This window comes from Pteropus medius, unplaced genomic scaffold, assembly GCF_902729225.1.
Source record: "Pteropus medius unplaced genomic scaffold, Ma_sr-lr_union100, whole genome shotgun sequence".
Classification (NCBI taxonomy): domain Eukaryota; kingdom Metazoa; phylum Chordata; class Mammalia; order Chiroptera; family Pteropodidae; genus Pteropus; species Pteropus medius.
The window spans coordinates 15,710,823-15,734,714 of NW_024349225.1; the positions used below are offsets into that span (position 1 = coordinate 15,710,823).

Below are 23,892 nucleotides of genomic sequence, written 5' to 3' on the forward strand. Positions count from 1 at the left end.
CTCCAGGTTTTTGCATCTGCACAATAAGAGTGAGCACCAGGCTCACCTTTGCAGGTGTGAAAGGTGCCGATAGGTCAAGTGTGAGAAGCATGTCTGGCTCGTGGCGATCGCTTGACAAATATTTTCTGTTGCTGCCGTCCCAAAGCACCATTAAAGTGCCTTCCCGTGGCCGGGCCCTGCCTGCCTCCCTGAGCAGCCTGTCTGCCCGGGGAGCCAGGCAGGGCGGGGCCGTGCGCGGTCCCTCTGGGCAGGGAGAGGCGGGTGTCTGAGTGGTCTGCCATCTGCTGGAGCCCACACCCTCCACGGGAGGAATGGTGGCGGGCTCGGTGTGCGATGGCGCCCTCTGTGGGGGTGAGCGGTGGGACAGGGCCCGCGTGCTCCCAGACTTCAGGTGGAGGGGACTGGCCCTTAGGAATAGCAAGCGTGTACCCTCTTCCCCTTCCTCATGGGTGTGCGTTAACTGTTACCGACAATTCACTTCAAGTTCTCCTCGTCCTGAGGAGGGTTGCTAATGGGACAGCAAAGTCCCTGCCCTGGCACCACAGCAAAGGGGTGGGAACAGCTCGCCATTTGCTCCTAGCCAGCCAGTCAGAAAGGCCTATGCATGGCATTTTGCTTTCATTGGCTGAGGCCAGGGTTGCTAAGCAACCCCCTCACCTTGGTAAGAATCCCATAGCTCTAAGTACCAAGGCTGCTCTTTCCTGGTAAGTGCCCACAGCACGCACACACACATGTGCACGCACACACATGCATGCACATACACACGCACACACACACAGTGCACACACACACTTGCACACACATGCATGCGCACACACGTGCACACAGTTTGTTATTCAGAGGTTTAAGAGGTTTTGGTAAACCTCTGGGACATAGATTTCTTATGCAGAGAATTTCTGTCGATGGACTCTGAGTAGGGTAATGTACTTACCCCATTCACCGGTTAGTCCACAAACGTTTCTGAGCGTCTACCCCACCCATCTCAGGGACCGGGGGAGGCACCGCAGTGATAACTGTTGGCAGCGAGGGGCTGGAATTAAAAACACATGACGACCTGTGGGGCACCGGGCGTTCAGGCCGGAAGTCAGCATGGGGGACCTCTGGGTGTCCGGCTGGGTTATGGGGAGATGCAGGTCCTGGAGGAGGGGTGGCTGGGATGCTAGGGACGCGCTGGGCCCGGGGCAGTGGCTGTTTCGTGACCACTCAGAAAATTAAACACTGTAAACGAGCTGGTGCGTCCCAGTGTCTGGAAGTGACGGTTCCTGAGGAGCATTCCCCAGGGGCCGGCTTGGGCTCAACCCTTTCAGTACCTGACCGACAGTGGCCTTCAGGCCAGACACAGGCCCCCTCACACATTTGCAGTATAGTAAGTCATCGCAGCTGCCACCGCTGGGCCACCGGCCATGTGTATCTCCATCTGTGGGTGACGAAACTCAGGTTCAGAGAGGTCACATTCTGAAATCCAGCCTGGGTCATTTTGGCTTCGGGCCTTATCATAGACCGTCCCTGACCCATAGTGCCACCATGCCTTCAGTGACTTTGGCTGCAGGTTCACACTGTGTCCGTGATGGGCTGGAGGTCCACGCTGGCCTCTGGCCTCTGTAAATGTCGTGGCCTCTCAGGGCCTCCATAGAGTCCAGACCGTTCTTTCTATGGTGGCCGTCCGGAGGGTTTTCGGTTTTCCAGGCGTGGTCCCTGGACGCTGCCCTGGACCGTCTCCTTCAGGTGACTTCCCAGCCTGAGATCACTTCAGAGTGGACTTGTCTTGTACTTGGTGACGTGATGGCTCCTCAGAGCACCCCTGCTGTCCTTGGCGGTGCACACAGGAGAGAGCGTGGGCTCCTGATGGACAGTTTGACCCTGGGCTCTGCCACTCCCGACCCGGGCAGTGCCAGGTACCACGCTTTAGGTGGAGAAGCAAAAATGGACATCCGTCCCCCCTCCCGCCCCCCAGTTTAGTGGAAGAGACGGGGAAATAAACTGGCTGTTATTTAGAAAACAGGAATTATCAAACCAGACCAGGAGTATCAGGAAAAGCTTCCTGGAGGAGGTGACACTTGCGGTAGACCTTGAAGGGTGAATGAAAACTCACCAGACCACAGAGGTGGAGCACGTCACCCTGGAACTGAGGGCAGCATGGGGGGGATGGCTTGAGTCTCCTCTCCTGCAAAAGGCTGACTGACCCTCGCAGGCTGAGAATCCGACATGCATCGCCGTGTGGAGGTTCCCCGAAGCTGCCGAGGCCTGTTCGCTGGCGCCCCGGCTCCACTCCCCTGCGGCTCTCCCCCGCGGTGGGACTCGGGACAGGGCGACCGGGACGTCCCTGTTTGTGGGTTCTCCCCGAGAGACCGAAACTCCCCAGGTAGGACGATCGGGCGGCGACTGTCCTCTCCATGGCCAGACCTGGACCCGGCGAGCGGAAGCTCACGAGAAGCGGCCGACGGTGTTCGGGTGGGTGTTTGTGCTGGGGATGGCCGCACGGGAACACGCCCGCTTGGAAAGATACACCGCCCCGTGTTCGCTGTGGCCCTGTTCACGAGCGCCGAGCCAGGGAGCAGCCCAAGCGCCCGCCGATGGCCGGGTGGCTGAAGATGTGGCACGTAGCACATGCAGGGGTGTTAGTCAGGAAAAGTCCTGCCATTTGCGACGACTGGGCCGGACCTTGGGGACGATGTGCTCAGTGAGGTCAGTCGGACGGAGGCAGGCGGATGCTGTAGGACTCATCTATGTGAATCTGAAGCAAAACGAAGCAGCCGCCGACCTCCCAGGGACGACGAGGAGGCGGCTGTCAGAGGCGGGGCTGTGGGGACCGCTGTGTTCTCCTGGGTGTGGGGGCCGCCAGCACCCGGCACAGCGCCCAGCAGCTTCCGTTGTGACCAGGTCACAGGCCCCCCGTCAGGGCAGCAAACTGGAGCCTGCGCACCTGCTCGCCACCCCTCCTCCCACCTGGGGGTGGGTCCCGACTGTCCTTCCTGTCTGGCTGGCCCAGGGGCAGGCCTGGGCGCTTGTGGGCGGTGCCCCCCGTGGTCCTGGCTGTTGACCTGATGCAGTCCAAGGCGGGTTCCGGGCGGGGCTCAGGGGGCTGAAACGCCGCGCGCATGCGCCCCCTGCAGCGGCCTCCCGCCCTGCCCCCACTCGCCTTCGTCCTCCCAGCTCGGGGTGGCGGGGGGAGCGAGCTCCTCGGGGGCACAGGTGTGGCCGGGAGGGAGGGAGGGGACGGGGCGCAAAGCTAGGGGTGGGCCTCTGTCCTCCCAGCCCCTCACGCTGCTCTTCTCCCCACAGGCTCCCCCAGCCACCCCGGTGCCACATCCGTGAGCCCGTCGGCAGGCTTGTCCACGGGGAAGCCGGCGGACACGCACTCCAGCTACACGGACACCCCGGTGAGCGCCCCGCGGACCCTGAGCACGGTGGGGACCCCCCTCAACGCCCTGGGCTCTCCGTACCGAGTCATCACCTCTGCCCTGGGCCCGCCCTCGGGCGCGCTGGCGGCCCCTCCAGGGGTCAACCTGGTGGCCCCGCCCAGCTCGCAGGTAGGTGTCCTCCCTGCCAACCCAGGGCTCTGCAGCTGCTTGCTGTGCGCTTCGGAGGGGACTCGGTTGTCCCTGCAGACGTGACCCTGTGGGGCCTCCCTTCAAGCAGGCCGCGCCCAGAGCCGGCTCCGCCTCACGGTCCAGGAGACGGGGCAGGAGGGAGCCACCGCCTGGCGGTTCGGCCCCGGAGGTGATGCCAGCACTTCTGGGGGGGGGGGCGCGTGGTGGACGCGGCGTTGCTGCCGTGAGGGACACGAGGACGCGCCTGTCACGGCCTTCGAATGGCGTCATGCGGAGCTCGCCAGCCCGCCCTCCTCGTGCCGGCCGGCCATCACCGCGAAGATGCCATATGGCGGTCAATCCCCACGCGTCACAGAAACGCACGCGTGCCTTTTCTCGCCCGCAGTTGACGTGCTGGGTAGGTTGGCTCTGCTTCAGAGGGCGGGCGGGTGGCCGGGCCGGGCCGCGGCTGGGCGCCTGTCTGCTCCTCGTGTCCCCGACTAACAGGGCAACAGCTGCGCGGGGCAGGCTGTCCTCGTGTGTCTCACGGGCGTGCCCGAGGCCCAGCGGGGTCGGGCAAGCACAGTGCGCTGTGGGTTCGCGTCGGGCGCTCCAGCTTCCGTGGGCCGGGCGGCGGCTGGGCCCGCCTTCGTGGGAGGTGCTGCAGAGGGTGCGGGCACCTGTGAGCGAATCGGTGCTCCTGCGGGGCCTCGTGGGGGAGGTGGCAGCCACGCACGTCACTGCAGTGCAGAACGAGGGGGCTTAGGAAGGGACCGGCGAACTCCGTGAGGGTGGGCCGCTGCCCGGAGGGGTGGGGACCGGACGGCAGGGCGATGGACGTGTGCTGATGCCACCGTCACCCCTGCGGCCGGCGGCGCTGGTGATACCGTGCCCTGGGAATGCAGGGCCCTCAAGAGGTTTGTTTATTCATTTTCTTTCGTGCGAGTGGCTTCCAGGAAAACAGGTCAGAGCCAGTGGCTTAGAGACAGGAAGATGCGCCGAGGTTCTGGAACAGAAGTAGTTTTGCGAGGGGCTCCCGTGCCCCGAAACACCCACGTGCGGGGTCCCCCTGCGGGTCAGGCACCGTTCGACACTGTCCTAGGACCTGGGGACACGCTCTGAGTAGGTGGCTAAGTCTTCATGCTCACGGCAGTCACAATGGAGCAGGCAAGACAGACAAAGAGCAAGCGAGCGAACGAGAGTTGCAGACGGCAGTCGGACAGCCACGGAGAAACCAGCGGGGCGAGCTGGGAGCCGGCGGCGTGGGAGCCGGGTGGGAGGGGGCGAGCCCCGGGCCCCCGGCCAGCCTCCGACCGAGCCGAGGCTGGCCCGGGGAGCGGCCGGGCCACTCTGTCTGTACAGAGGGATCGGGGTTGCAAGGTCAGCCGCAAGCTTGGCGCTGGCCAGCGGGGCCGTGTGCAGAGGCCAGGTTTGGCTCCGGGACCCGTGTTCAGCCTGCCAAGTCCTGGAGGAGCTCAGTGGGCCGGACACCAAGCGGCACGTGGGCTGGGGACCCACAGAGCAGTGACACTTTGCCCAGTGAGCTAGAGGACACATACGGGACACCCAGTGCCCTCGCTGCCCACACGGCGAGGTGGCACCTGAGCAACCGGGGCGCCTGTTCCTGTCGCCCTGCCGTCCCTGGGTGGGACGGGGTCTGAGAGGCACCTGTCTGGGGCCCTGCTCCTCCCGTGACCTGGCCCGGTAAGCGCGGTGGGGTGAGGGGACGGGAGGGGCTGCTCTGCCATAGGGACTGCGGCTCTCGCTCGGCTCGTGGGACCTACAGTCTTGAGGAGCAAGGAGGGCTCTGCGGCCTTCTGCAAACCAGCAGGCGTCTCAGCTTCTTCCCCGCTGTCGTGGGGCTACAGGCTGTGCCCTTGTGACCCCGCAGTGGCTTTTATGGAAATCGGAGACGTGGATTTGAAAGATTGGTTCTTAAGCACTTATTACTATTATTATTATTATCATCGTCGTTATTATTGTTATTACTATTGTGCTGTCATACCTAGGTGATAGATATTATACAGCTATGTTGTCGTGGATTCAGGTGTCCTCTGTCGCTGGAAGGTTCTAGAGAAGTTCGTTTTAACAGCATGCACTGAACTCTGTGCTGAAGATTAAACGTGTCAGTGGTTGAGCAATCTCCAGAAACACCCAATGTGTCCCTGGGGAGACACTTAGCTTTCAGACAAAACGGTCCAGGCCAGCGGTCCCCACCCTTTGTGGTACCAGGCACTGGGGCTCCTCTGAGAATCTAGTGCCTGATGATCTGAGGTGGAGCTGAGGCGGTGACGCCGGTGCTGGGGGCGGCTGCAAAGATACGTGAAGCTTTGTTCGCTCGCCCGCTGCTCACCTCGTGCTGTTTGGCCCGGTTCCTGACAGGCCACAGACCGGTCCTGGTCCACGGCCCAGGGGTTGGGGACCCCTGCTCTAGGCCACATTTTCCTGAGTGTGCATGTGTGTGTGTGTGTACGTGTGTGTGTGCGTGCGTGTCTGGGTATGTGTGTCTCTGTGTGCGTGTGTGCATATGTGTGCACGTGTGCATGTGAGTGCGTGTGCACGCATGGTACACGTGTGAGTGTGTGTGCGCATGCGTGTGAGTGTGAGAGTGTGTGCTTGTGATTGTGCATGTGTGAGTGTGTGTGCATGTGCGTGTGTGCACATATGCGTGTGTGTGTGTGATGCTGCACGTCTTTAAGCGTGATGTCTGTGGGCGGGACTGGAGCGGGCCCTAAAGCCCCTGGCACCCTGCCACCTCCGTGCCCTCCCTACCTGCTGCCTGACACCTGCGTCTGTCCCCTCTAACTCCTGCCCAGGCGGCGACTGACGGCTGAATTCCAGTCCTTCCCAATGTTCGCGTTGTTCTAGAGGAGACTTAGGTAACAGCAGTTGCAAGGGTTGGAAATCGAGCAGACCCTGAAGACCGTCTCGTTTAGTGATGGAAGCGCAGGGAGCCGTACCCTTCCCTCGGAGTGGAAGCGAGTCGGAGCCTCCTACACGTATCAAGTAAAAACAGGTCCAGGCGCGAGGAGCCTCCTCAGCCCGCCTCCCGCCTCCCGCCTCCCGCCCTGCGCCTGAAAACCACGGACGCCTCTGCAGATGGGAGGCGCAGTGTCTCGGTGAAGTGACCAGGACAGAGGGCGCAGTGAGGAAGGCATAGGTCTGGACCAGAGGACCAGAGCCCAGGGCGCCTGTCTCCTCGGGGGAGGTCCAGGCTCCTCACCGATCGTGACAAAGACCCCGGCTAGGTTAAGGCGGTGCCACGAGGAAGAGTCCTTTCCCAGGAGAGGAGCGTGTGCCTGCAGTGGCCGGCCACGGCGAGAGCACGTGGGCTGGAAGCACCCAAGATGTGGGGCCCAGTTTGGCGTGGTAGCTGGGGTGCCCGGGAAGCCCGGCGCATCCTGGCTGAGCTGCAGACGGCAGAGGGGTGGCCGGAGGTGTGTCTACCCCGTTCTCGGTACACAGCCAGCCGGCCCTGGGGTACACGGGCCCTAAGGTGCTCCCTTCAGCCCGGCCGCTTCTGTGGCAGCAGACCGCGGGGGCTGGGGGTGGGGACTGGCTGCCGGTGGGCTCGCACCCCGGTGGCTGCCTTCCCTCAGGTCTCCCGTCGCTCTGAGCCCACACGACCTCAAGCAGCAGAGAGGCTGAATGAGAAGAGAGCCTGTCCCACCTGTCCCAGCCAGGGCTCCACCTGCCGTCTGGACAGGGGAGGGGACAGGGGAGGGGGCCCGGAGGGGTTGGGGAGGGGGGGGGTGGCCAGCGGAAGAGCCGCTCCAGGGTGCTGTCACAGCCCGCCTGCGTTGTGTCCATCCACCCGACATAAACTCCTACCTCTCCGTGAAGGCCGCAGATCTAGCTCAAATGCCACCTCCTTCACCGAGTCTCCCCTCGCCTCAGGTGCCTGTGATCTTGGCTCCCCAAACTGTCCTGTGACTTTTAACCTCATAAACGGCCAGCTCCTCGAGGCGGTGACTGCGTCTTCTACCGTGTCGTTTCTGGGGTTGTTCGTGTTGTTTCGTAGCGTCTCTGAGCGAGCGGATGAGCAAACCCCCTTCCGGTCCCCGCTTCCTCGTCTCATACGAAGGGAGACCTCGTCGAGCTGTGCGGGTTACAACACTCGGGAGCGCTGAGTGAGCGTCCGCAGATGGGGCGCTGAGGCAGTGGATGAGGGGGGCGGGGGCGGAGGGGAAGGCGGGCGGGAACCCCGATCCCCGGTCATAGTGTCCTCCTTCTCATGCCCATGGCCTCTTTTGCCCATCTGAGGATTTGGGGCCAGAGCCATGGGCAGCCAGGGCTCTTTCCTTCGGGTCATCTGAGCTAAAATTTCCTGGGGGAGGATCTAAGCGCTAATATCTGCTTCCTCGCACTCAGGAAAAACGGTTGCCGAGAATTCACACTCGTAAAAACCCCGTCACCTGTTTCTGAAAAGTCAATGCGCATCTGAATGTATCACATATCTTGAAATAATAACAGCGTGGTACTGAGATGACTTCAGATAACTGCCTGACAACCCCCAGCCAAGAAATCATTCGACCCCCTTGGCGCGTGTGGCCTCCTTCGCTGCAGAGTTCCTAGCACGTGGTAGAACGTCGTCAGCTCGTGACAAACGCTCACAATTCTGATCTGAATTACCCAGATTTTATTGGAATAATAACAGCCACCATGGTGGACTGACCACCTGCTGCGTGCCAGGCATCGCGGTGGGCATTTGTCACCACTGTCTCATCTGTCCTCCCAGTGACTCTGCGTTAGGTGTGACCACACTCAGTTTATAGGCAGGAAACTGAGTCGAAGGGCATCAGTAGCTCTCTGATGTCATGTGCTCACGAGGGCAGCCTGGGGGTCACCCTTCCAGTGGTTCTTAGCGCTGGTGGCACCGCGTTGCCTGGCGAACTTGAAGGCTTGCGAGGAGGAGGAAGTGGAGGGAGAGAAGAGAGAGAGAGAGAGAGAGAGAGGAAGAGAGAGAACTCCCCTCCATACGCGTTTTAATCCCTCACACAAATTAGCGTTTTAAAGTTCCCGGTGCCTTTGATTTGAAGCAAGGCGCTGACGCTGTGTTTTGCATCCCTCACGGCATTTAAGCCCGCGGCTCTGCCCGCCTCCTGTGCTCGGTAACTGTTTGCTCAGTGAATGGAAAAGCTAGTAAACTTAGAGGGAGCCTAACTCGGGCTCTGTTGTGTTTTCCGTTTTATTGATCAGTCCTTCTGTCCCAAAGGCCTTGAGCAGAGGAGAGAACCCTGCCTTGCGTTCAGCGTGAGCATCACAGCCGCTTCGGTTAGGCGGTGTGACTCGCAGCTCACACGGATCCCACGGAAGTCAGGGGCCCTGCCCTAAACCCCGACGGTCACCGGCCACCTCTGCGGGACACTTACGCATACACTGCTGTGCCGCCTCTGTGTGAGCTTACCTGGGAGTGTTCCCAGTTCGGGTGCTGGTCCTGACTCCTCAGGAAGACTGTCCATTTTTGAGCAATGGGGGACGGCTCTGCCAGCTTTTACATGTCCCTCGGCAGTGCCTAGAATGCCCACTGTACCCACGGGCGCTCAGAGGTGCTGCCGATGGGGTCTCTGGCTCGTATTTTTAAACTCGTTTTCTTTGACGAATACAAAACCTTTAGTGGCAGCAGCATCTTCCCAAGGTCACTGGGGCGGGGGCACGGCGGGCGCTGGCGGGGAGCTGACGCTGGCCGTGATCGGGTGAGGGGTTCGCATCCCTGGGCATTCAGACGGGCCAGCTCCCCGCCACGTGCCACCCGCGATGGGCAGGCAGTCTCCAGCGCCACAGGTTTTCCAGTTTCACGAGAAGAGCATTTGTTCTTTCTAAAACATCACGTGGGGCTTTTGATTTTCGGCGGGACCGCTGTGATTTGGACATTTGGGTCAGCATCGCAGTGGCCCCTGGAGATGGCCGTACACATCTTTTCCATCGTACCGTGAGCTCCTAAGAGCTTGCATTTTTATCTGCCTTCGTGCCGCAGGCTGGCACCGAGCCTGCTTGGTGAATGTCTGTCGATCGACTGAATGGATTTGCATGTTTTCTTGGCTCTCCTGGGGTCTGCCTTTCGCCCGAGGGCCATAGCTCCTCCTGGAGCCCCGCTAGAGGCGGCCAGCACTTAATAAAAAATTTAAGCATGCACAGAGGACCTGCCCTAAGTGTGGGGTTCGGCGTGGATTTCTAGCTCGGCCGGAACACACGAGTAGAATGAGCCAAAGCGGAGAGCTCTGATGTGGATGTGCCGTGAACCTCGGTTTAGGTTTTGGCTTCTAGAAATGGTTCGGTTCCTCCTGCCCCGTATTTTTCCCTTAAATTCATGTCGCACACAGGCATTTGCAGATATTCTGTGTTTGCGAACTGCTACTTTTCCTTTTCTTGTGATAGAAGGCATTTTTTTTTATTAAAAAACGTTTTATTTTTTAATGACAGTTGATAGTCAACGTTATTTCGTGTTAATTTCAGTCATACAGCGTCGTGATTAGATATTTGTATAATTTGGAAAGTGATCTACCAATGGATCTAGCACTGACCGGGCATCGCACGTAGTTATCACAGTGCGACTGACGATGTGCCTTATTCTGTACTTCACGCCCCGTGGCGGTTTCATCACGGCCCATTGCGCTTCTTAACGCCTTCGCCTTTCTTTACCGAGTCCCCACCCTCCCGTCCCATCCGGCAGCCACCGGTTTGTCCTCCGTATCTTTGAGTCTGTTTCTGTTTCGTTTGTCCGTTTGCTTCGTTCTTTAGATCTCACATATCAGTGAGATCATCCGGGGTTTCTCCTTCCCTGTCTGACTTATTTCACTCACGTAACACCCTTTAGGTCCATCGTGTTGTCGCAAATGGGAAGATGTCCTTCTTTTTCATGGCCGAGTAATATTCCGTTGCATCTATGTGCCGCCCGTTCTTTATCCAGTTGTCCGTTGACGGGCATTTATGTTGCTTCCGCATCTTGGCTGCTGTGAATAGCGCTGCGGTTCACATAGGGGTGCAGATATCTTTTCAAATTAGTTTGTTTTCTTCAGATAAATACCCGGAAGTGGAATTGCTGGGTCATATGGTGGTCGCATTTTTAATTTTTTAAAGCAACTTTCTATTGTTTTCCGTAGCGGCTGCACCAATTGGAAATCCCACCAGCAGTGCGCGAGGGGTCCCTTTTCTCCGCGTCCTCACCAACACTTGTGTGTTGATTGATCGATGACGGCCATTCTGACAGGTGTGAGGTGATACCTCACCGTGGCTTTAGTTTGTATTTCTCTGATGATTAGTGACGCTGAGCATCTTTCCGTGCGTCTGTTGGCCGTCTGTATGTCTTCTTTGGAGAAAGGCCTCTTCAGGGCCTCTGCCCGTTTTTTCATTTTTTTTTTTTTCTGGTGTTGAGTCGTATGAGTTCTTTATAAATTTGGGATATTAACCCCTTATTGGATGTATCGTTGGTGGATGTCTTCTCCCATGCAACAGGCTATCTTTTCGTTTGTTGATAGTTTCCTTTGCTGTGCAAACCTTTCTAGTTTGACGTAGTCCCGTTTGTTTATTTTTTCTTTCGTTTCCCTTCTCTGAGGAGCTACATCAGAAAAAAATATTACTGTGTCAGAGAGTTTACTGCCTATGTTCTTTTCTAGGAATTTTATGGTTTCTGGTCTTATATGTAAGTCTTCAATCTATCTTGAATGTCCTCTTGTATGTGGTATAATGATCCTATGTCTTTTGATTGGAGCATTTAATTCATTTACATTTAAATTAATTATCGATAGGTAGTATAGCTATCGCCACTTTGTTATTCATATTTTTGGTCTTTCGTTTTTCTTATTCTTCTTAAAGAAGTCCTTTAACATTTCTTTAATGCCGGGCAGGTGGTGACGAACTCCTTTAGCTCTTTGTTGCCCGCGAAGCTCTTTATCTCTGTTTTAAAGCACAGCCTTGCTGGATAGAGTTGTCTTGGTTGTAGGTCTTTGCTTTTTCTCACTTTGAATATTTTGTGCCAGTGCCTTCTGGCCTGCAAAGTTTCTGCTGAGAAATCAGCTGTCGGTCTTACGGGAGCTCCTTTGTAGGTAATGAACTGCCTTTCTCTTGCTGCTTTTAAGATTCTTTCTTTGTCTTTAACCTTTGAATGTTTAATGATGATGCGTCACACAGCTCGATCTCTCCCTGTGTGCCTCTGGTGCCTAAGCCGCTGTCTCTCTGGAGCCCAGAGTATGTGCCTGGGAGTGAGTGAGTCTGTGCGTGGGCCCTTTAAGAGGATGCCTGGGACTCCAGCCACCTGCCATCTTACCTGAATGGAATCCTCACTGATTTTCACAGCCAGATGTTGTGGGGGCTCCTCCTCCCAGCACTGGAACCCTGGGCTGTAGAGCCTGGCGTGGGGCTGGGGCCCCTCAGTCCTCCAGGGGGGACTCCTGCAGCCGAGGTATCTCTCCCACTGCTCCAAACACGGTTACGCGTGGGTGCGGGCCCTGCCCGGTCTGCGTCTCCACCCCTCCTACCAGTCTCCAAGTGGCTTCTTTACATCCTCAGTTATAGGGCTTCTGTTCAGCTAGACCTCGGGTTGTTCTGCAGGTTGATTGGTCTACGATTTAGTTGTGGTCGTGGGAGGAGGCGAGCACGGCGTTTACCTACCCCGCCATCTTGACCGGAACTCTCTGGAAACTACTTGAAATAGACCTTGTTTTTAACTGAGAATGCCTTTGTTGCTTTCGGCCACAGAGTTGGGGTTACCTGGCTCTGTGTTTTATTGTATTTATTTTTTTCTCTTGCAGCTCAATGTGGTCAACGGTGTCAGCATTTCTGAGGACATCAAGCCCTTACCAGGGCTTCCTGGGGTTGGAAGCATGAACTACCCGTCCACCAGCCCTGGCTCTCTGATCAAACACATCTGTGCCATCTGTGGAGACAGATCCTCAGGTACGTGCAGAAGCAGAAGGCCCCTCCCCGGTGCCCCAGGTGACAGGGTCCCCGAGAAGGCACTGCTCCGCTACCCACCTTCTACCTGTCTCTTGATGAAGAGAAAGGGCCCTTTAGGGTGGTCCAGCTTGGGGCCCAGGCTGTGAATTTCTGTCACTGGGCTCGTAGTCTGCCGTCCTGATGAATTTAAAGTGTGACTTCATGTTTGAGGATCAGATTTATAAGAAACATTTCAGAAAGCTCTTTCCTCTGGAGTTCTTCCTGTGTTCGGTGTGTATCTGGGGTAGAGAGCTGTTGTGATGAGCTAGCATCTCAAGCTAGAATTTCTTTAATTAAAAAAAATATATATTTTATAATTCTAAAAATAATGTCCCAATGTAGAAAATTTGGAAGAACTAGAAAAGGGCAAAAGAAAACTTAAAAAAAAGTGATCTCTAACGTTGCCAGCAAGGATGAAACCTTTAATACTTTAGCACATTTCCTTCCATGACATTCTAGATTTTTAACATGTTTTCATGGGGAGAAATAATACGTTTTCACTGATTTTATCTCCCCTGGTCCTCTTCCACTTTGCCCGCATTGTGTCTTTCCTGACTTCCTTCCCTTCCTCCGTCATTGCCGCCCCCACTCCCCATCCCGCCGATTCCGAAGATGCCGAATGTCTGATCGGATGAGTGAGCAGACGGGGCGGGTTCTTTCCTACGGCATTTCATGAAGGCTGACTGAATATTTCCTCATCTTCTCGTCACCCAAACTACTACAAAATGTCACTCCACCAAGTTTCTGGAGCCTGGGACTCACTCAGCTACGTGGATGTTCGCTTGTTCCCAAAAGGCCCCTTTCAAATCATGCATCTTGGTCATTGCTACGGCGCGGGTGCCAGCTCCGCCCGACAAGAGCGTTCCTTCCTGCGGCTCAGCTGAGAGTCAGTGAGGGTCGTTCAAATACTGAAGGGCTAGGTGGATGACAGAGCGGTCCCATGTTTTCCCAGCACAAGTACTGCGGAGCTGAGAGCATTGGGTTCTTTGGGCCCGAGATGAAATCCCATATTTATGACCAGGGCGACTTCGTTTAATGAGTGTGGCCAACTGCTTAGGCCCAGGCTGGCTTCCCGTCAGGCAGTCTGTCTTGACCACCGTTTCGTCTTCTCAAATGCAAGGTCTTGAGATGCAATGATTAACACTTGTTAGTTTCCAGGGACTTCAAATTCACTTTACTCTCGCCCCAAATATAAGTGATTTAGAAAGTCACGTCAGGTCTGTAGCTAAATGGCATCACGTGTTGCACTCAAGAATCGGACGTAACTATGTTTTGAATGTTCCATTCTCTTACGTTTATTGAGTCCCACAATTCTAGCCAGTGGGGCATAGCTGCCTGGCGTGTGGTGTGCAGAAGACTTGACTTTGACTTAGAGTGTTGGGATTGGTCGCTCATGCCCGGGCGGGGTGGGCGTAGTGGCTTTCCTGATATGAAGTAGCGATCCCCGGCTGGGGTCATTGGAAACGAATGTGTGGGACAGGCAATGAGGTCACTGGAACATGTAACAGATGATTCTGGATCAAGTGAACCGCCCTCCATCAGATCTTATGTCGTATCTTGAAATCGTACATCATATTGTGCTGTCACGATCATGTACTGATTTACTCCTCCAGCTGGCAGCAGGATTTAAAAATCCATAATTCAGGATCCTGCTCATAGTTTATAGGAAAGGATAATACTTTTAAGGGGGTTCCTAAGTCCTTGGGCCACAATTATGGGGAAATATTGGTAAAGCTGAGGTTCTTTTCCTGCTCGACCAGCAGTCCCCAACCTTTGTGGCCACAGGGACTGGTTTTCCTAGGAGAATCTAACTCCTGATGATCTGAGGCGGAGCTGAGGCGCTGATACCCGCGCTGGGGAGCGGCCGCAGATACGGACCGAGCTGCACTGGGCTGCCTCTCACCCCTGCTGAGCGTCCTGGTTCCTGACAGGCCACAGGACCAGTACCAGCCTGCGGCCCCAGGGTTCGGGACCCCTGTGCAAGACAATACACAACGCGCATAAACGTTTTTATTTATTCTGCATAACGCTGTCTTGAATGAGGCCAGAACATTTTGTTTAAGCCGCACAAGCATTCCCTCGATGAGATAAGTGCAAACGACAGCTTAACTCAGGACCTCTCTAATGATGCTCTCGGGACCGGCGGGTCCCAGGAAGGGCTCCAGGGGGAAGACGAGGAACGGCGAGCGGCCTGGGCCCTGGTTCGGCTCCTGGGCTCGGCCCGCGTCCTCTGCTCGCCGCTCTTTTCTTCCCACCCACGTGACGCGCCGGCTTCCCAGGGGCCCTTTCGGACGAAGGGAACAGACTTGCGGGAGAGCGACCTCGGGACGCTTCTCTCCTTGTGCGCAGGAAAGCACTACGGCGTGTACAGCTGCGAAGGCTGCAAAGGGTTCTTCAAGAGGACGATCCGGAAGGACCTCGTCTACACCTGCCGGGACAACAAGGACTGCCTGATCGACAAGCGCCAGCGCAACCGCTGCCAGTACTGCCGCTACCAGAAGTGCCTGGTCACGGGCATGAAGCGCGAAGGTAGGCGGCCCGCCCCGCCCCCCGCCCCCGGGGCTGCCTGCGGGGGGCCCTACTGCTGGTGGGGGGCCCTGCTGTTGGTGGGGCTCCACTCGGGGCTCCGATGGGCGCGTGCCGTGGTCTCCAGGGCTCGCTGGCGCTGGTGGCGATGGCACTTGGCTGTCCCCCGCCACGGTGCGCTTTTAAATGGTGACCCCCTTCTGTCACCGAGGGCCCCTGTGCCGTCACAGTGACAAGACACGTCCGGAGGCTTCCTGTCCCCCCGCGAGGTCGGGAGCCTCGCCGTTGAACCTCACGCACCCGCCTCCCCAGCCAGGGGAACCGGCAGCGGGGGGCGCCCCGGGAGCCGGATGGCCTTCTCGGCGGGGAGGAGGGGGCAGCCGTGCGCAAGGCGACCTGCAGGTGGCGTGGGCTTGGCCTCCGGCACTTTTCTTTCTCTCTTACAATCCGGACACGTTAACCTACCTTAAAAATCAGCACCAGGCACAGTCGGCTTTGAAGGGGAAGTGCAGCTGCCAGCAAAGTGCACCCAACAGTTTCCCCGCGTGGTGGGGGGTGAAGAGAAGCGGCAGAGGGGGCTGGAGGGGACACGGGGAGGGGACCGGACAGAGCCCGAGGGCGTACGGACAGATGGGGAAGAGGAAGAACCTACCTCTCTAAAACTTTTTACAAGAGGTCGCTTCCTTCTCACAAAACGATGTCGGTGAAGCACCGTGAGCCCCACTTTACAAATGTGGACACCGAGGCGGAGGCGGAGGCGGAGGCACGCGTCCCGTGTCACCGAGCCGGGCAGTGGCGCGCCCGCTCGGGCAGGTCGCCTCCGCCCTCGCCGTCCACCTCTTCCAGGTTCTCTCTCCCTCCGTCTCTCCTCCTCCTCATGCCCCCGCTCGATCCCCTCTTCCTCCCCTTCCTTCCTCCCTCGCTCCGTCCCGAGCAAGAGGGACATCGTCACCGGGAGGCTCGGCGGCCCTCCGCTGGGAGCTGTGCAGAGTGTGACACCTCGCACTGACCTCTCGCCTAGAGGTTCCAGATCATTCTGTAGCCTCGGTGGCTCGTCAGGCCCTCCAGGAGTGGGGAGCTCTGGGGAGCGGGCAGCGGGGGGCAGGGGAGGGGAGCCGAGACGCAGGAGTCTGTGCCACTTACCCGTCGTGCGCCCACAGTCACCAGAGGTGGCAGGTGGAGGGCGGGCGTGGGAGGCGGCCGGGCCAGCAAGGAGAAGGTGGCTCCTGGAGACAGAGGACAGAGGCTGTGAAAGCTTCAAGTGCCGACCGCTCAGCGTCGTCACCATAGCTAATGACAGAACACGGACGCGCGGACCCGCTCGGTCACACAGGCGTAGCGTAGCTCGGCTTTCTCTGTTCCGTCCGTCCGCACGATGACACCCCGGATTCAGGGCCGTGATGATGCCCGCTGTGCCCGTGGGGAAGCTGAGGCTTAGGTAGGCCCCAGCTTTCCCACAGTCGCCCTGGGCACATGGTGACCCGTGCGAGTCCTTCTGTGCGCCAGCCGTGCAGGAGGAGAGGCAGAGGAGCCGGGAGCGGGCGGAGGACGAGGCGGAGTGCGCCGCCGGGGGCCGCGGAGACATGCCCGTGGGGAGGATTCTAGAAGCCGAGCTCGCTGTTGAACCAAAGACGGAGTCCTACAGCGACGTGAACGTGGAGAGCTCGGTAGGTGGCCCGAGCCCCCCGTCAGGCCTGAGCCCCCCGTCCATCTCCCGGTCCTCGGACGGGGCTGCGGACGGGCAGGGCGTGTCCGGGAACCCCAGAACCTGCCCCCGCCGTGCTCCGTTCCTTTTTTAGATGAATGACCCTGTCACCAACATATGCCACGCTGCCGACAAGCAGCTCTTCACGCTCGTCGAGTGGGCCAAGCGCATCCCGCACTTCTCTGACCTCACCTTGGAGGACCAGGTCATTCTGCTCCGGGCAGGTAAAGGGCAACGACGTTCATTTCTCCCGGGGACGGTCGCGTGGGTGGCCTTTTTGGAATTACCCCTGGGGACCTACCCATGAGCCGGTGGAGCCCTGCTCCATCCAGGCGGGGCCCGAGTTGGTGACAAGATGACTCTCCAGGTAGTTTTTTTGTTTTTAAATGTTATTTATAGGCTCTTAAATGTGGATGGCCCTCCCCCAAAACCTTTGTTCCCCAACAAAACCTCTGTTGTTAATGGGGCAGTGAGACATTCTACCATGGCAGAGATAAGTAAGTCGCTTTATCGAGGACATCTGCAGCCGTGTCTCATTATCGTTATGTAATCGGAAAATAGAGATAGCCCCCCGCCCCCGCAGGTGAGGTAAGAGGGGCCAAAGATGCTGGCCCCAGCTCGCGCGGGACGGATGCCAGGTCCCTTCCTGCTTCCGGACTCCGTGTGCCGTGTCCTCTGGTGGCTCCCATTCCTGGGACACGGCGCCATTGACATATGCCACGTCTCCTCTTTGTCACGGAGCCAGTGGGACAGTTTCGCGAGGCTGGCTGGGCTCGGGGAGCCAGTCTGCTGATGTCATCCCGTTAGGTAATGCGCTAGTGCTGGGTGTGGACGGAAAAATACACGCTGCGCCTCAGACAATGACACCAGACGAGGCGGTCGGGTCTCCGGACGGAGACTGCAAAGCCCCCCGCCCTCCTCCGCCACGGCGGCCAGCGCAGCGGCCGTCGGCGGTGACGTGTTTGTCGGCGTTTGTCAACAGGGTGCAGGGGGGGTGGACGGAATCCTTGTCCTCAAGCCGCCGGTCCGGGCGGCACTGGGGAGACCGTGGCGGTGCCAGAGCCACAAGTCGGGGGACCCCGGTGTCACCCTGGTGCTTCCGCGTGAAGGCGCGGCGTCGCCCGGAGCTGGCGTCTCAGCCCCGGAGCCCCGACCGTCTCTCAGAGCGGGGGCGCCGTCCCGCACGTGCCGGACGAGCGCCGGCGCCCCCACGGCCCTCTCGTCCCCGCAGGGTGGAACGAGCTGCTGATCGCCTCCTTTTCCCACCGCTCGGTGTCCGTGCAGGACGGGATCCTCCTGGCCACGGGTCTGCACGTCCACCGCAGCAGCGCCCACAGTGCCGGGGTGGGCTCCATCTTTGACAGGTGTCCCTTCTGCTCCCGGTGTGTGCGCGTGTGTGCGTGGGTGTGCGCGTGCCCGTGCGCTGCCGGGATGTAGGGGGGACGGCCCCAACGGCTGCCCTTGCCTAGAAGCAGGGACCCCCGGGCAGATGACAGCGTTAGCCTGGGGAGGGAGAGAGGGGTCCGAGGGCAGACATGAGGCAGAGCCTGTGGGTTTCCGGGGATGAGATTGGCTCGTTGCCAGGCCGCAGGCGGCGGGGGCGGGGGCGCTGAGCCGCTTAGCCTGGGGGACGGCGCTGGGTGGGAGGCGCCAGGACCTGGCTCGCAGGGTCCGGGTGAGACGGGCTGAGGTCGTTGCTGGACGTGGCAGCAGGCTCTCTGGTCGGCAGCGACAGCCTCAGTCTGGGCGTCTGTGCCTTGACTGGCGCTAAAGGAAGATTAAGCCCCGTGGTTTGAGGAGGTGGATGAAGTGAGCGGGTGCACGGCTGGGGGTGACCGGGATGCACGGTTTGGGGGTGACAGGCTGCAGGACTGGGGATGCGGAGGGTGAGGGTGAATCCAGCCTCTGCCCTGTGCCAGGTCCCGAGCCCCTCTCCACACCCATCACAGACGGTCTCCCAGGCCGCGCGCGTGGCCACCTAGGTGTCCCCACTCCCTCTGCGCCCTTTCCCGTGGCCTGCTCCATACCAACGTCACGTGGCCTGGTCTTTGGTTGGCTCCTGCCTCCTTGTGGCGCCTAGAGATTTCTAACCTGTCACCAAGTGCTGCCCTCTGCTGTGGGCTCAGACAGGCAGGGCCCTCGCCCCAAACTCCCAAGCCCTCCAGCAGCTCCCGGCCCCTCCGGCCCCCTGCCTGCACCCCGTGCTGCCGTGGACTGCTCCCAGCCGGCGCTGGCTTTGTGTTGCTGTGTGTTTCCCTGTCTGTGTCTTCGATTAGACGGTGGCTTTTGGGGGTCAGGGGCCACATCTGTTCACCTGTGTGGCCCCAGTACCCGGCGTGCCATCTGGAACACGGGCGGGGTCACATAGCAAGTGTCGGTCAGGTCCATTTCGTCAGCCGTGGCCTGGCACTCACGATTGTCTCGCCCGTCCCTCTCCCTGCGAACAGAGTCCTGACTGAGCTGGTCTCCAAGATGAAGGACATGCAGATGGACAAGTCGGAGCTGGGCTGCCTGCGAGCCATCGTGCTGTTTAACCCAGGTGACCGCGTCGCGCGTGCTGACCCCACGGTCGGCCCCAGCCCGCCGGCGAGCTCTGGTCCTCCAGCCCAGCTGCGACAGAGGACACAGGCCGGAAACCTGCCCTCGGGGAGGGCAGAGTCAACGCGTCTGGGCCTCCACTGCCCATCGTGAGAAGTCTTGACGGGGCGTGGAGCGTGCGCGTTTGGGGCCGGTGGGGAGGGCGAGAGCGGGCGGCGGGCTGGGAGTCGTGGAGCAGGCGGTCCGACGCGCTCAGTTCTGCAGGTAATAATTCATCGCAGGCAAAGCCACGGGCCCCGCCGGCGGGTCGGGTGCGGGCGTGAAGGCAAGAGGCACCGATCTCGCTGCTCACGGCTCCCTGTTCCGTTTCCCCACCACTCGGTCAAGGGGCGTTTCCGTTTACTGAGGCGGGGTCCTCAGGGTGGGCGAGTGGGGTCCAGACTTTGTCTTGGACATGAACATCTGAGACGAGAGGAGACTCTGAGGCCAGCTGCCCAGGGGCCAGCGGCTACAGGGGTCAAGTTCAGCGGAGGGGCAGGAGCAGAGACGCAGCTGGGGCAGCCGCCGACACCCTGCGTGTCAGGCTCTGCGCCGGGGGGCGCGAGCTCATCCAGGGAGTGGGGACCGGTGGGTTGGTGGGGAGGAGGGCGGAGGGCCGAGCCCCGGGGCCTGGAGGCCGGGGTGGGAGGGTGGGGGAAAGGAAGAGTCAGCCGAGCAGGGGCCGTGGGGCAGATGGGGCGGGGACCAGCGACGTGTCCTGGAGGCCACGTCAGGAGGGAGGACCGAGCAGCTTCGCCACATGCCGCTGGGGTCGGGGAGACGAGCCCCGGGAGCCACTTAGTCGTTTACCCACGAGCCCCATCTCCTGAAACCGCGGTCAGCCGGTTGATGCAGGACACGAGTCTACCTGTCCCGTCTCCCAGTCCACCCTTAGCACGTAGTAGGCACCTAATGACTGTGCAAAGGTGCAATTTCTAGAATGGCCCGTGTGAGTCAGCGGTGGGTACCTTTGCCCCAAGAGTTTTGGGGGGCATTGGCACAGACCCCAGACGAGCTGTGTGCGTTTCACAGGTGTCCCCATCCGGTATGTCTCCGTAACTCTAGGGGAGGTGGCCGGTGTGCGCAGGGACAGCTGCTGTGGACAGTTGCACCGGAGGTTAACTCGGCCATCTTCTGCAGATGCCAAGGGTCTGTCCAACCCCTCTGAGGTGGAGACTCTGCGGGAGAAGGTCTACGCCACCCTCGAGGCCTACACCAAGCAGAAGTACCCAGAGCAACCGGGCAGGTGAGGGCTGGAAGGAAGGAGGCGCCAGCGGCCGCTGTTCTTAGGCGCCTTTGACGAATGCCTGGCGGTGTGTGGCGGCCACCGCTGAGGTTGTTCCCAGGGTCACTTAAGCTTCAGGACGAGCAAAGCCAGCTCGACTCCGCCCAACCAGAGGCTTCGTCCTCTTGTTCACGGTTCCCCACGCCAGGGGCACAGACTAAGGCCACACCTGACAGGTCATTTGCATCTCTGCACGTTGAACAAACGAGTGAATGAATATGTGCGTGTGGGTCTCATTGTCTCCAGTTTCTGGTGAGGCAGCGAGCTCGGGAAGGGCCAGGAACTTGCCCGGGGTCCCCGAGCTGGTGTGCGGGGGAGCTGGCATGGGGGCCCAGGGCTGTGCTCTCTGCCCGGCCCCAGGAAGCTCCTGCAGAGGGAGGTGCAGGCTCTGGTAGCCAGGAGAGGGGACCGCTGGCCCCAGGCGGCTACCCGTGCGGGCTCGGTGAGGCACTGGGTCTGGGCGCCTCGTCTGAAAAGAAGACACAGATCAGAAGCTCTCAGACCAATGATCTGTGGACAGACGTGGGCACCCCTGGTCGTTAAGGAATGCTTTTCTCAGATGGCTCCCCCAAACATGGCTAAGCAAAAGCTTTCCCCCTATGCTAACTGAGCTAAAGAGAGAGAACACGACCCTCAAATCTCACAGAAAACTGAAAATGAAACTTAGGAAAAACTGGCTCAAAGACATAAGTTTTGTTTTTAGGATTCGTTTTATAGGCTCCCTGTTCTCACCGATGACTTTGATTCCTCCGTGAACTTGAATTTCCGCTCGGCCGGCCGTTAAGCCGGTATCTATCAATCGTCCAGAAGAGGCTGAGCTTTGTTTTCTGCTGGAGGCCGCGAATGAATCTGAGTAGTGGGTGTTGGCCCTTTGTTAGTGGGTGAGCAACCTGTGCCCTGGGGACAGTGAGCTGTGAGCACAGACTGGCAGCTGCCAGTGGCGGAGCACAGAGGTCCATTTCTTGTTTACGAATGAGTCCCAGGTGGGCGGTGAGTTCCGAGGGGGACTCTCCTGCACGCCGTCACTCAGGGACCCAGGCTCCTTCCTTCCTGGGGCTCCACCGCGTCCCAGAGCCATGCTGGTTTTGCATCCAGGTGAAGGAGGGTTAAGAGGTGGGTCTCTGTGGTCAGGACCTCGACCTGGGAAGTCCCACCCCTGCCTTCACCCATGTCCACGGGCGGGAACTTGGTCACATGGCCTGGCCAGCGAGGAAGGCCACTGGAGGGTGTATCAGCTATATGAGTGAAGGAGGGGGGAGGGGTTTTGCTGGACACCTGGCCGTCCTGGCCGCCGGGAGCTGACGGAACCCCTGGGTGGGGGGGTCTCTCGGCTCCCGTCTCCCTGACTCCCAGGTCCCAGCTCCCAGGCACCTTCTGAGCACACGCTGTGTGGGGGCGTCGGGAAGAGGAAGGCCCATGCTCAGTCTTCCCCTGGGGTCGGCTCTAGGTCGTGCTGTTTACCGTAAAGCAAACCAACCCAAACAACAACAACAAAACAAACCCCAGACGAACCTCTTTCTCCTCATAGTAAAAGCAGAGCTTGCTTCGGGAGGACATAGGGAAAATATTTTTAAGGCATAAAGCAGGTAATAAGCTTTGATTGTGAACCTGGGGTACATTCCTTTCCAGTCTCCTGTATCAATGTATGTGTGTATAGAAGTGAGTTGTTTTTAACGACTGTCACTTTTAAGACGGTGGGACGTGCCCGTTTTCCTGGGAAGGGGCCGCCAGGACCCAGGCTGCCTCCAGGCACAGGGAACAGGGCTGCACCTGTGCCTGGCCAGCGGCAGAGCCTGGGAGCTCAGGGAGGGGGTGCAGAAGTCGGGCCCCCTGCGCGTCCCTCGGGTGCGTCCAGCTGGGCCTGGACACAGGGTGACCACCTCGAGGCCGAGCAGCTACAGCAGGGCTGTCACGGGGCTCAACCGCGTAAGTGAGTGTGCTGAAGTCACCGGGTTTGCGAACCCCAGCGGAGGGGCCCGGGCACCGGGCGACGTGCTCGGGTGGTGGAGTGCTGCCGCCTGGTGGACGCTGTTCAGAATGCACGTCACGGCCGAGCTCGGCTTCCTCTGGCCGGACTCGAGGACACAGAGCTGGCGCCTTCGAAGCCCGCGAGTCCCCCTGCTCCCCACGTGGGAGCGAGGACAGCGGTGACCTTCCGTTGGCTGGCTACGAATGGCTGTGTTTATTTCCGTAGCTCTAAACCCAGGGGCGTATTCCAGGTAGTGGGCATTTTACGTGCTGTGAAACTGGCATTTTAGAGTAAAAATACATTTTCAGCGTTAACGTCAGTTTAAAGTTGCAGTTTTTAGAGCAGCCGTTTCCTTTGCCTGGTTCCAGAAAAGCCTTTCGTGGCACAGCCAGGACGGTGGCCGCCGCACGGGTCACGTCGCTGCCACTTCGCGGCGCCATCCAGATGCACGTGGAGGTTTCACTACCAAAGGTGTTTGGGGTTTGCGTTGGCCTTGGTAGTGACCTTAAGATTTCTCCGGCATGGAAGGAATTCCTCCCTTTTGGGATGGCGCCGCTCTACTTCCCTTCCATTGCCCCGTTGCCTGAAAGCTCGCGGCCTGAGTATAGACACATACATGTTTCTAAGGAGAATTAAAACTCCAGTCTGAACCCTTGTTATCAAGAGTTCACGGGGCCCGACTGCCACCTTTCAGAGGTAATCAGCCCCGCAGTCCGCGTCCAGAGCTCCTCAGGGTTTGGGGACTCCCTCGTCCGCTCCGGGCGCTCTCTCCTATCACAGATGGTCCGGAGTCGGGACCCACCGCCTGCTGGCCCAGCGCCGAGCATGCGCCTGGGGCCTCACCCCTCCCGCGCCTCCCGCAGGTTCGCCAAGCTGCTGCTGCGCCTGCCCGCCCTGCGCTCCATCGGCCTCAAATGCCTGGAGCACCTCTTCTTCTTCAAGCTCATCGGGGACACGCCCATCGACACCTTCCTCATGGAGATGCTGGAGACCCCGCTGCAGGTCACCTGAGCCCACAGCCACGGCCCCCCGCCGGGATGAGCCCTGGGCCGGTGTGCGTGGACGCCCCGCCCTGCGCACGTCTCCCCACCTCCCACCCTACCCCCTCCTGTCCCCGGATGTGACGCTTGTAATAAAGAAACCTTTCTACACACGAGACTCTCGTAGGTGTTTTGCATACATGTTAAAGGTCACCCTTCCTTGTGATCTAAGGGGCTGGGGCCCTTTATGGAAGTCCTTGGGAAAACTCACCCAGCCTCTGTACATATATAATTGATTTAAATGATTTTTTCACTTGCCATGGAAAGCAAACGAATGGATAATAAAATAATGTATGGGATACGGGCATCGCCTGGAGCATGGGGTG

General features: G+C 59.1%; 1 protein-coding gene across 11 annotated transcripts in view; it reads left to right on the forward strand.

The window, feature by feature from the left end:
- The window catches only part of RXRG (retinoid X receptor gamma), a 121,671-nt gene extending 97,989 nt beyond the window's left edge, over positions 1 to 23,682 (forward strand). For 9 of the 11 annotated variants that reach the window (XM_039881574.1, XM_039881577.1, XM_039881571.1 and 6 more), the window contains 9 exons: positions 3,283 to 3,530; positions 12,281 to 12,425; positions 14,814 to 14,993; positions 16,497 to 16,657; positions 16,790 to 16,919; positions 17,927 to 18,059; positions 19,143 to 19,234; positions 20,413 to 20,518; positions 23,390 to 23,682. In XM_039881574.1, coding sequence (XP_039737508.1) covers positions 12,353 to 12,425; positions 14,814 to 14,993; positions 16,497 to 16,657; positions 16,790 to 16,919; positions 17,927 to 18,059; positions 19,143 to 19,234; positions 20,413 to 20,518; positions 23,390 to 23,537 — 1,023 coding nt within the window. In that variant the 5' untranslated portion in view covers positions 3,283 to 3,530; positions 12,281 to 12,352 and the 3' untranslated portion in view covers positions 23,538 to 23,682. Of the gene's footprint in view, positions 1 to 3,282; positions 3,531 to 4,291; positions 4,448 to 5,055; positions 5,235 to 12,280; positions 12,426 to 14,813; positions 14,994 to 16,496; positions 16,658 to 16,789; positions 16,920 to 17,926; positions 18,060 to 19,142; positions 19,235 to 20,412; positions 20,519 to 23,389 lie in introns of those variants that run through there. The other 2 variants (XM_039881570.1, XM_039881579.1) reach the window with 2 other exon arrangements.
- The last annotated feature ends 210 nt before the right edge of the window (positions 23,683 to 23,892 follow it).